At 36.9% G+C, this 12,940-nt stretch overlaps 1 protein-coding gene across 1 annotated transcript; it reads right to left on the bottom strand.

The window, feature by feature from the left end:
- Window positions 1–7,468: 7,468 nt before the first annotated feature.
- tor2a (torsin family 2, member A) lies at window positions 7,469–10,348 on the bottom strand. Its single transcript, XM_056237922.1, has 5 exons — window positions 10,135–10,348; window positions 9,154–9,419; window positions 8,502–8,677; window positions 8,290–8,417; window positions 7,469–8,175 (listed from the first exon to the last, which is right to left on the bottom strand). Exons 1-5 carry the CDS (start codon window positions 10,346–10,348, stop codon window positions 7,931–7,933), a joined length of 1,029 nt encoding a protein of 342 aa, XP_056093897.1. The 3' UTR covers window positions 7,469–7,930.
- Window positions 10,349–12,940: the final 2,592 nt, after the last annotated feature.

The following is a 12,940-nucleotide window of genomic DNA, read 5'->3' on the forward strand; positions in this document are numbered from 1 at the left end:
GCTATTATTTTTTGGTGAAATAACAACATTCGAGTCTTAAAGCAACATTACAGGCTTAGACGGACAGTAGGATTTTGAGTGTCGTGCTATTGTGGCATTAGATCTACAGCTAGTTATCTATAACGAAAAGTGGACCGAACAAATATTAGGATGTAATTTTTACTGCCAATGAATTTGTGAAATACAGCCGATATAATGAAAGGCAGCACGCCTGAATTATGTAAAGAAAGAAAAAACAATGTGCTTGAAGGCCTTTTTCCACAGAGGAGCAGAAAACACACGAGGACCCAAACGCATGGATCCTACAGTAAATATTCACACAGTTGTGCTGCTGTTTGAGGAAATATGAGCTCAAGCAGTTGATTGTCCAAACGCAATTCTTGTGAAATGTCAAGCGATCAGTCGAGAATTGTGCCTGGACATCTGTTGCTGGAGGCTCCCACGCGTCTCCAATCAGCTCTGATCATCAGCTCTGTTACATCCGCATGGGATTTATGCGTATTTTATTTTAAATAACGAAGAACTCTAACGAAGAAGTTGATGATTTAAAATGCAAGTGTTGAAGAAAATAGATTAGCTGACTTTGTCTAAATGTCTTATGCCTAATTTTTAATAAACAAGATTGCATTTGTTGTATTTTTCGTTATGTGTTGGTATTGTTTTGAATTAACAATAGAAAATAGTTTATCTTGAACGTTAACTTCATGTGACGTAAACACGTGTTTTATTATAGCTATATGTTTTTATTTCACATCAGATGTTGGTTTGTTTTTATTTGATTTGGTACATTACCATAACATAAATGTAACCTAAAATAATTTAAATTCAGCACTATCAGATGTTTTTAAGTAATAGCCTGTAATAAAATAAATCCACATCAAGAAAAGAGATTTTGCCTGCATTATTGTTTAGTAAAGCAGAACGAAATGTTTATCAAATTGAGTTGTTAGTTAAATGATCTGTCGATTAACTTTAATAAAGCTTTCATTTGTGATATTATTTTTTTCTTTTACTCGTTTAAATAATTAGGTGACAGGATTTTAGAATTTTGTCACATTTGAGGTGTCTGCTACAGACTTAAGGATAACAAAGAAATGGCATGTTAATCCAATAGGATTAAACAAGATTAGTTTTACACACAGGTCAGATCTTTTGATCTGTTTGAAATCAGCACGAGCAGCATTAATCGAATACATAGTTGTCATCCATTTGCATTAGACATTTTAATATTTTTTTCTAGCCTACATATATTAGTTTAATTCTGCTGGAATTCATTTAAAGACGAGTTTATACGGTAGCCTAATTATTTAATGGTAGCCTAATTTAAATAATTTTCTTAGATTTGAACCACATCAAAAATAAAGATTTGGTTTCATCCAACGTTACAATAAAGAATTTATAAATCATAGCAATATTTTCTTTAGGACATTAGGATTTAGGACACTTTAAAAAAAACATGAAATTGAAATTAAAAAATAATTATCAAAATATAATGTAGGCCTAGGTATAGAAAACAAAATACAGTTTCTGTTTATAGCAATTAACTTCGAGGAACATTGGACTCTTCTGTTCACATGCGTCAATTTAGAAGATCCTTTATTATTAGCCTATTAATAATAATAATATTATTAGCCTGTTTAGCACACATTTTTAAATGTTTATTTGGATAATTCAGGGCAAATTTTTTCTATAGGCTATCAATATACAAAATGTGTTTATTTCAGGCATTCTACTAAAATTAATCACATTCCTCTGCTATAGGCTAAAAATATACTTGTATTTAAATGGTTACAAAATTATAAACAGTTCCCTCAAATGAACTGCACTGGTCTTATAGAAGACTAACTCTCCATGCACTGCTGTCCGAGCTTCACGTCCCCAGCAGAATAGAGTCACTGAGGTGATATGAAATTCTAGGCTATAGGCTGTGTTAGTGGAATTTACTTATCATTGCAACTATCTCACATGCAGCAAATGAGGCCATACATCAGTAGAGGGAAGACGTGTCACGTGACGTGACAGTGTCAGCATCAGAGTCTTAGTAAGTTAGAGGATTATCAATCATTTCATGCTTGCAAAGAGGGACAGATTTCGGACAGACATTTTCGTATACATCTTCCAGAGGCCCATGTCCCCCACTGACCACACAGAGGCCAAGGGCATCCCCGGTGCCCCCTCCACCCCTCTCCCAGCATTCCCCCTCCTCTCGCCCTTTGTTCACCTGTTGTCCTGGAGACTCCATTGCCGCGGTAACCACCCTATTGTTTGGTTGAGAACAGAGATGAAGAGACACAGTCCACAAGTAATCTCACAATGATTCAGCATAATATGAAGCAATATTGATTTTTGAAATCGGAATGACAGAAAGTGGGATGTAGGATGCACCATCTTAAAAGTTTAGTAAACGGTACCCTAAAAAGAAATTAAGGAGACCCATTACCACAATTTAACAAATGCACGATTACTACTTTTATTCAAATGTATTAATTAAATTAAACCTTTTAAGTTAACTCGTTCTCCGCCATTGACGGAATTTTCCGGCTTTCCGTGTTTTCACTGGGGTGCTATTTTGCATCTTCTGTAAGAGTAATGTTACAGTCCAGATCAAAACACGTTATGAAGTAGAAACAAGCGGTATAGCGTATGTAAGCAGATGTATATTTAAAATAACGCGATCATCAACATTAAGCATATACTGTACACTACCGTTCAAAAGTTTGGGGTCAGTGAGAATTTTATTTTTATTTTTTGGAGGAAAGAAATCAATACTTTTATTTATCAAGGACAGTAAAGACATTTATGATGTTACAAAAGATTCTATTTCAAACAAATGATGTTCTTTTGAACTTCCTATTCATCAAAGAATCCTAAAAAAAAACAAAAAAAAAACTGTACAACTGACAGACCAACAACTGTTTCAACATTGATAATAATAATAAATGTTTCTTGAGCATCAAATCCTCATATTATACTGATTTGTGAAGGATCATTTGACACTGAAGACACTGACACTGGTGATGCTGAAAATTCAGCTTTGATCACAGGAATAAATTACACTTTACTATATATTCACACAGAAAACAGCTGATTTACACTGGAATAATATTTAATACTATAACTGATTTTTGTTGTATTTTTAATCAAATAAGCGCAGCCATGGTTAGCAGAAGAGAATTCTTTTAAAAGTATTTAAAATCGTACCGACCCCAAACTTTTGAACGGTAGTGTAAATAAAAACTGCCTAACGTTACCATGAAACGTCGACCCAGCACTGTGACGCATTAAGGGGTGCGACTCGGTCTACTCCATATATGTTTTGATAATCGTTCTGGGGTGCGTTTCCCAAAAGCATCGTAAGCCTAAATTGATCGTAAAAACGATCGTACGACTGATCTTAATATTATGGTCTGTTTCCCAAAAGCATCGTAACTTAAGTAGCACTTGAAAATCTTCGTAGAACTACGAGTGCTCTGGAGTAATCGTAAATCCCCAAGTGCATCGTAAGAAGACAGAGTTAGGCTATATGTGGTCACCTGCAGGGCAACCGGCAGATTACACTTTTATCTAGATTTAACAGATTACACTGCAACGTGAGTATAATATATAGGTTTTGATTGTACTTTATTGTACACTTTGTTGTACTCGTGTTTTGTTTAAATGAATAAATGAAATAATTAAAAAGGGAAGAAAAAAATAGAAATACACGTATCTAAATTAAACGAATGAACAAAAAACAAAAAAATCATAAAATAAGTAATCTGGGAAATATGCTTTAAAGACCGGGCAAAATAGGGATGAATTAAAACCAGCCATGTATTGGGCATTTCTTGCGGACCTCCTTCCCTGATCTTTGAACACGGTTGCAGTTAGTTTGCAATGTGACAATGTCCTTCCAGATGTTTTGTTTTTCCTTATTTGTATGGTGTCCTTTAAATCTGTTAAAAATAAAATCTTTGTTTCGCTCTATCTCCTCTAAACAGACATTAATTTTATCTTTTTGAAAGGTATCTTCTCTTGTTTTGTTTTTGTTCAGCCATTTTGTCAGCCTGTATAGGTCCTTTATATCCATATAGACTTGTCTTGATTTCTAATCCACAACAAATGACGATTATTAGGTTAAACGTTCAGAATACGATTCCATATAAGGTTATATTTCAGCACTTCGCTAATGGACAGCGACGCTTAAGTAGCACGTAGAACGCGTTCTCGCGCGTTCATGTTAAGTGCATTTTTGGGAAACGCGCGTGGAATTGCGGCGAGCGTTCGTAACCTTGCACGTAGAGAGCGCTCTTAAGAGCTAAGATACATCGTTATCGGGAAACCCGGCCCTGAATCAGATCAAGACGTACAAAACCCGATTTTCTCAGCCTTTTGCTCAAAATGTTGCTTTTTTTAATGAAACTTACCCACATTAAAGTAGGCTATTGTTAAAAAAAGAATGCATGAAGATAATCATTTTTTTGTGTGTGTTTGTTTGTTTAAAAGCAGGGGGTCTTTTTTTCTTTTGATAATTGCACATTCAGAGATTCATACAACAAAATATTCTGGGGGCCATTAAACTTTTGTAAAAATTAGCAAAAATGCTGGCGGTGGCTGGCAACATTTTTCAAAAACGCTGGCGGGGAAATAGTTAAGTTGAAAACATTTGGATTATTTCTGTTAGACTATGATCATACATCGACTTAATATTGTGTGTCATTTAAAATTATTTTTATTTTGTTTGAATCGCTCCATTGGCGCCGCAGTGAATGGCTGCCCACTGCGTGTGTCCACGGTTTGCAGTGTGTGTGTTCACTTCTCACTGCTCCTAATGTGTGTTCACTAACTTGCATAGATTAAATGCAGAGGACAAATTCCCATACTTGGCCTTCATGTCACTTCACTTCAATAACCTGACTAAGGGATAACACAACTTTTTATGCGTTTTGGCCATTCCTTTACATGACAACATCGTTTTGGGGGCCTAAAACGCGAAGTTTAAAAAAGATGATTGAAAGTGCAAGTTTTTGAAAGCGATACTGTTATCTCTGTGTAAACTACAAAAACGTGAATCTGTGAAAACGGTGACGTCATGCACATGCGTATTACATGTTCAGTTTAAAGCCACATTTTTCTTTACAAAGTGACATCACCAACTAGTTGCCTGGCATGCCATGCATAATACAGCGCTTTTAATTATTTTTGCGGATCTGTGTAAATGGGAATCGTTTTGACAACGTTGTCTACGTGAAAAACGCGAAGGAAAAACGTTTCCAGTTTTAGTAGCTTGCATCGTTGTCGTGTAAACGTACCGGTCTATAATGTCACATACATTTATGTAATAAACAAGTTACATTTAGCATGTGCTATGCTATCTGTTGAGTTTAACTAGATCAGATTAATTGGTTTCAGAGCCACCCCTCAGTTATGCCCTGGTGAAAAAAAGAATATGCTAAGTATACTTGCAGCCAGACTAATTATCAGTATACCTCTAGTGTGTTAATGATTAGTTAACTTGAAGTGTGCTATTTTGAAACAACTAATGTTGAACTAAGTATATTTTGTAATTAAATTGCAGTAAAGCATAACATAAAGTGTATTTAGTGTACTTTTGTGTACTACATTGGACCAACTTCAAGTATACTTTTAAGTATATGCCTGTGTAGGGACTAATTACATGCTTGATTAGTGATATTAAAGTGTACTTTATTTGTGTTGGAAGTACATTACAAATTCATTACGAGTGTCTTCGAAACATACAAGCAATATACCATAAGCATAATGTTAATAATGACACTGAGTCTCACAAATACACAAACCAAATAACTGATGCAGAAAGAGGCAAAAGTTGGTTTAGCCGAGCGTCTCAGCTGAATGCACCTCAAAAGGACTTTGCTCAGTGTGCTGATTGTTTTTCATCTCTGGACCACACAAGGCCCGCTCCATCCTCCGTCCCACCCCTCCGCCGGCCGCTAACTCCGGCCTGACCCTGGCCATGCTGATGAAAGACTCATCAGCACTGTGGCTGGGCACATTTACAAGTGAAAGACAGCCAATAATGGGGTGGTTAGAGAGAAAATGAGGAGACAGAGGGGTGCTCACAGATGTTGAGGGGGGTGGGGGACATTGTAGCCAGGCCAGAGGGGACCAGCGGAGGGGGTGATGTTGTGCCTTTTTAGACCTGATTTGGGACAGAATGGAGAGGTGTCCGATTGAAGGGGCCAGCGGCCAGGCGAGGGCAGCCGCCTTGGAGAGCGTGTGAACGGGAGCACAGGGGTCAAGCTAAGAGCAGAGGTTTGGAGGAGGGAGGGGGTCAGTCTGCTATTATCTTGCTTTTTGTAACAGTCAGACAACGCAACGTTTGAAAATCCTTCCTTTGACGCCACCCAAGGTGAGGGCCTTGTCGCTACACTTCCTCTTGGTATTCTGGGATGGGACAGATGAAGTCATCAAAGTGGGTATTAGTGCTTGCTTTGTGTGCAGGTGAAATGGTAGGGAAAGTTTAAGAGCTTATCCACTAAAATTCAACATGTTTTCAAAGGGCTTAATGTCCAGCTCACAGTCACGGTGTCGCTTTCAGACCACCTAACACCTGCTAACATTTCCTGCTGAGAAACATTTAATATCCTTTGGTAGATGGTGGAAGAAGGGCTGTCAGAGGGAGTTGGGAGGCTTTGTGTCATTCAGTCCATATGCAACGTTCACACAGTGAGGGACTAGGAATGGTCATATATGGGGTTTGGAAATATATGAAAAGCTCAATTTAAACTCAAATGCTCAAATGTTCTTGTGGATTAAAATGATCAAATACACAATTTAAAAAAAAAAATGAAAGTTGATTTTATTGCCTTGCTTTTGATGTAGTGTTACTTCTTTTCATTTTGTATTCATGTACATCTTTCAAAAAAAAAAAAAAAAAAAAAAAAAAACATGGCACATTACTGGTAAAAATGGTTGATCAATGAATAGAAAAGTGCATGACGAAAATAGTTTAGTCTTTAAAACATATTTACATCTCATTGCAGAGTATTCTAAACGAATGTGCAGAATAACTGTACAATGTAAACGATAATGAATAACACTGTAATTGGATATGGATAGCATTCCACTGAATTTCAGGGGACTTCATGATTCAATCTTGTATTTTCCCTTAATTATTTAAGTAATATTTAAAATCTGGCAATTTGTCTCAAATTAATCAAAGTAGACAACATGGCTTTTCAGATAAGAGAAAAAAATTGATCTATTAACTTTTTTGCAATCTTGACATGATACTACAAAATTCTCAAGAGGCAAAATATCTTTTATGTTCCACTTCCACATAAAAAAATAAAGTCATACAGGTTTGGGATAAGGAATGAGGGTTAGTAAATGATGACAATTTAAAAATTGGGGTAAATATCATTTTCAGACATCGTTATTTACTTTTTAAATAATAAAAGAAAGCTATTATACATCATTTACAAATTTAATATGATTTTTTTTAAAAGGGAAAAAACTACAACAAAAGGTATTGTGGGACAAAAACCCCCAGCTTCAAGTAGGCACTGCTGCCACCCTGTGGTCAGCATCAGAAATACAGCACTTAGTTTCATAGTCACCCCATGATAAAATAAATAATCACTGAAGTTAAGAGAGCACTTCGTTTGTAATGAACTCCACACTGAAAATGAGTGTTTTGTAGATTGTTTCAGTGTCCCAGAGAACTCTAATGTATAAAAGAGGTCAGCTCTGAATTCGCCTTTGTATTAACTAGCAACTGGCTTATTCTCGCTTGATTCAAAACTGCAAAAACCAGAGATGTTTCTCGGATCCTGTTCATTCTTCATCAGAACTCATCCACATGGCTGAAACATACTGAAAGAATGTCCCAAAATCCCAAATTCATGTTGCTTCACTGTAGTTCAACCCCCCAAAAGGTTTTGTGCTGTGAAGATCCTAAAGAGGATCCTCAAAGGAACAGGTTAACTTTACCCGGCACCAATTTGCAGCCAGTGCTGGAGAAATATTGTCTGTCATTTGGTGTGTAAGTCATGGCGCCCCCTACTGACGATGCCACATCTGTACGCTGACACTCCCCGCGCTGGCAGAGCTCCCGCTGGGCACAGCGCTCCACGTGGCGCCGAAGCAAGGGAAGGAAAGGCACAAAACGAGTGATAAGCTTTTCCGTAATTATTCTGGAGTGGTAGAACCCACCTGGGAAACAAAGTTCATCCACAGATTAGATTGAAAATTGTGCAACACGCATATGAAGTACTGTAACTAGCAGCTATCATTAACAGGATTGAGCTGAAGACCGACGACACTCACTGTTCTTGTTGTTGTACACGGCGTCAGCGATACTGTCCTCCAGCTCATCGGGGCGAATGTCCTCTCGATCTCTTCCTGCCTGTCGACTGTCCAACGCAAGTTTGTTAACTACCTCCTGACCTACAGTACTGGGAAAACAAATATTGAAGATTGAAAATGAAAGCCTGTTCAAAATAAGCATATCAGATGTTACTCTAATCAGTCAGACTTACCTGATAAATATATAAATCGCCTTCCGGTAGTTTGTCTGGAACAGAACATGGAAGGGGCCTAAATGCGGTTCCAAAACATCAATCACACCAGGAGGCATTTTCTCCATCTCATCGAAGATAAAGATTGAGCGAGCGCAGGCGGTGAGGTTTCTCTCCACCCAGAGTTTTAGATCTGACTGCGCACAAAGCAAGAAAAGAACAAATAAATCTGTATTCATCCGGGATCTATTGACAGGATATAAATATTAAAGTGTACAACAAATGTCCAGAGTTGCCAAGTCTGCGGTTCTTTTAAATGGTTGCCACGGGTTTAACGTTTAACATATTGAAAACATTGTATTCGATTGGAATGCTTGCAAAATTTTAATATTTTGCCCATTTCTACATTTGTGTACTAGATGAGTTTTGTGAGGGAAGGAGACTGGTAGGTCTCCATTTAAGGTCCTTTATGAAAACAAAATGCATTTATGATTCCTATTATATAGTGAATTTCAAGTTTATTTCATTGTTTATAAACACATAACTGTAAAATATGTATTTTAGGTAGTGAGTTCTGATATTTGGGATATAGGGTCATTAAGTTAGTTTTGGGCTAGTTGTTTTTTTACGCAAACCTGGCAACTCTGCAATACATCAAGAAATATACACTTACCCTGTATTGTTGCACCCGGTTGGCTAAAGGAAAGTGTAATGTGGGAACAAACTGATGGATGTACGGACTGCCCATAGCCGTTCCATAGATATATCGTCCAATCATAGAGCTGACCAAACTTTTTCCAGTCCCGGATGCTCCATGGAAAGACAGCACTAGTGGTCTGTCTGGGTTTTCATTCTGTAAAAAATTCATCACTGCTTCTGAGACAATGTCTTGAGCCATATGCTGACCATAAAGGTTTTTATAAAGGTCCCACTCTAAACCTGTAAAAACACAAGACACAGGGGTTTGAAATTAAAAGTTTGCTTTTACTCACAGCTGTTACACTGGAGCATATGTGCATATGTCACAAGATCTTCATTCATTTGACAGATATATTGAATGACATCATTGCAAAGCAATTCATTAAGGTCTGCAAATATTGACTGCCATTAAAATGAAGGGGAATGCTTACAGATTGCTTTTTACTATTAATCAGAATGTCAGTCATAAACAATTTTAATTTTATTGGTGCACATTTTCAATGATTTTACTGTTATATGAGAAAGTAATTTGTGCAACTATTTGAAATATGTATATAGTCACACTTCCAGCTAAATTGACGTATATAATTATGTGTAACACTTTTAGTGTGGCTTTTTAGCAAGTTGTAAGTAAGCTAACATCAAATGGATTATCTCTCAAATGCATTTTCGCTCATCCAGTCAAGCAGTAATGTGTTTTATCCACATTAAAGCTGCGTACACACTGTAAACTATGTAGCGTTTTGTTTATGTTTACAGTGTCAGCCTGTCACCTACCACCACCACCACCACCAATGTTGTATTCGGTATAAAGAAATGGATCCCATATTTATTTTGAAAGAAATTCCGTAGTTTCCTCTGCGGAAGCTGGCAACTCTACTGAGTAGTACTACAGAAGCTAACGCTAACTGTTTATATGCTGAAGAGACAGCTGTTTATATCATACACACCTTACCTTTTATGTCTGGTTTGTAGTCACATTCGCAGCTCTCAGATATTGAACAAAAAATAGACTTTATCTCGAAACCAGTACCTAAGGGAGTACAATAAATTAAGAACAGTATAAATATCATGATGGCTACAGCCTCGGAGCACAGCTCCAAGATGAGTACTATGACGGAAGCGCAACTACAGCTCCACACAGACACTACTGGGCTGACTTCACACATTTCCGCGAATCGGTTCTTTCGAGCAGTTCTTTCAAAAGGCAATTCACTGATTCTTTTACGTCGCGACGTAATTGCGTCATTGCGTGATCCCAAACTTCCGGCGTATAATAATAATAATAAAAACTGTAAGCACATGTTTATGCTTATACTTGTGAATTTTGTGGAAGAAAAAAAAACTGTTTTGCTTCCGTTTTCACTGTATATACTTATCTTGGAAAGAATTACAAATTTATATTGATAGACAGCTGGGGTGTGTATAGAAATTTGTGAATATTTGATGTGTTTTGTTGATGATAATGATAATGATCAGGATGATAATTGAATGTAAAGAACAATTTATTTTGCGGTTTTATTTTATTAGGAAAATATATAGAATTGCAAATCAAATTTTTCACATTTTATAAATGATTGAAATTATACATAAACATTTAGGAACAAACTAAAAACAGAAATGCGCTGAAAACATGTAATGTTTTAAAAGCATCAAAATATATGTAGACGAATTCTTTCCTCTGTCCCCCTTGGCATTGCGTTTTCTTTTCAATAGGTAAAATTTTTATTAATAAAAGTATTAACTGCAATTTTACGGTTTCCAGTTCAATTTGCAGCCATAGTCATGTCATAAAAACAATTTAGATGCTATAAAATATCACTTGAATTACACCATTAAGGCTACATCACTTTGCACTTTTGCACGTTTAAAATAAAACGCTATCAAATACAAACATTTTCCGTATGTGTGATACATCAAGTCGTAGCCTAAACATTTCTAATATGCAATTTTTTTTGCACCATTTTGAAGTGTAGCCAGCTGAGCTCACCCTTTTCGGCTCGTTACGGTTATCAGACATGTTCGAACAAGACGCTCGGCTCAGTGACTCGTGAACCGCTTGGACTGATTTAGTTCGTAAACGAATTGGTCAGACAAGCTTTATTAAAACAATCCATTCAAAATAATGATATTAAGTATTAGCTACTACTAGTAGGCTAGCAGAGGTGTAAAGTCCTGGGGTCAGAAAGTAAAAGTTCCTGTTTATTACACCCATGAACTCAGCCAGCTGATTTCACTAATTAGTTCTATCTCCTGGCTGATAAACTGTGTGCCAAGTAGCAAATCCCGGTGATTATTATTATTATGAATATGTAAAATATAGCAAGGAGATATTTTAATTGTTTATTAATAAACAAGTGTTTTCTTTGTCGGCTAAGATGAAGTTGACGATGCTGAATGACTCGCGATCTTCAGTAGTGAACGCGCCAGAGAGAAATGCACATTTAAAGCTGCAGTCCGTAGCTTTTCCTCTTTGTCGCCATCTCTCTGTTCGAAATCTGTAACTGCAGTGATTCGCGGAATTATCATCTTTACGTGGGTTGTAAATCGGCATGAAACAGCGCGGATGAACACAGTGTTTTGAGGCGAGTGGTGCTGTCAGTGTGGATACTGTCATACAGAATCACAGATTCACTTTTTGAAAGTTTGAAAGACCAACATAAGAATTTTCATAAGAAAATGTCTTCTGAACAAGTAAGTAACATCCATTTTTGTTCTGACCAACTAAGGGGGAAAAAGCATTCGACATGATAAGCTTCGTTAGATTTAATCAACGCGATTTACAGCAACCGTGCAAATTATAGCCTACTTTGTTCTCAAATTGAATGTTAACAACATCACATCAGCATTGCGTGACTAATGTTAAATTTAATGTGTTTTATGGTTATCTGTGTAGTTCAGAATTCATATTCTCCATAATAGCAAAACGAGAAAGGCACAACAAAGGAAACTCCATAACTGTGTGAATTAACTCTGTTACACGATTGAACTGTTGAAATGTCTTAACTTACTTGTTCAGCAGAAAAAAGCCGTCTCTTCTTCCGTTTTGAACCCCTTCAAAACACGGAGTTCACGCACTTTTCAAAAGCCCCGCCGATGTTTAAATCCTTGTGTTCGCATGAGACGGTTTCTTTCTCTTTCTCTAGCCACCTTAAATCCGAAGTACGAAGTCTTTTGGGTTTTATAACTGCTGAATCTCCAGTTGACACTGATGATTGTTGTTTGGATCTTTCTGGATGCCATAAATTTAATCATGTAAAGTGCTGCGAGAAAAGCCTATACATCTAAACATCTCGTCACGCGCAGTATAGCCGGCTAGCCGAAACTCCTTCTTTATGTGTACGGGTGTGACGTAATGACGCAAAGACATGTTTGAATTTCCCGCGGAAACCCACCAGTACCACTGGAATTAAAATCATTATTACAAGCTAACCGTTTTGAATCTAGCTATGGCAAGCAGATAGTTTTGACCACTGGCAGAATAAGTTTTTTTTAATATAATTATTTTGGATTATTTTTAACTTAAAAAAGCTACGGACTGCAGCTTTAATAAGGATTACATAAGCAGAGAGCAGTCTGTAGTCTGTTTTCTTTCGTTTTGAATTGTTCTGTTTAAAAGTAGACATGTGAGGCAAGTAGGCTACCTTATAGGCCTATGCTGAGTTTCGGTTCATTTATGAGACGAGCTCCAGTTCACGCGCCGGCGCCTCCGTTTCTGATTATCTATCGTCTGCTATATTTACTTCTTATTTATTAAATCC

The sequence above is a fragment of the Rhinichthys klamathensis genome, unplaced genomic scaffold (assembly GCF_029890125.1).
Source record: "Rhinichthys klamathensis goyatoka isolate OS25496 unplaced genomic scaffold, OSU_Roscu_1.1 h1tg000019l_1, whole genome shotgun sequence".
Lineage (NCBI taxonomy): Eukaryota > Metazoa > Chordata > Actinopteri > Cypriniformes > Leuciscidae > Rhinichthys > Rhinichthys klamathensis.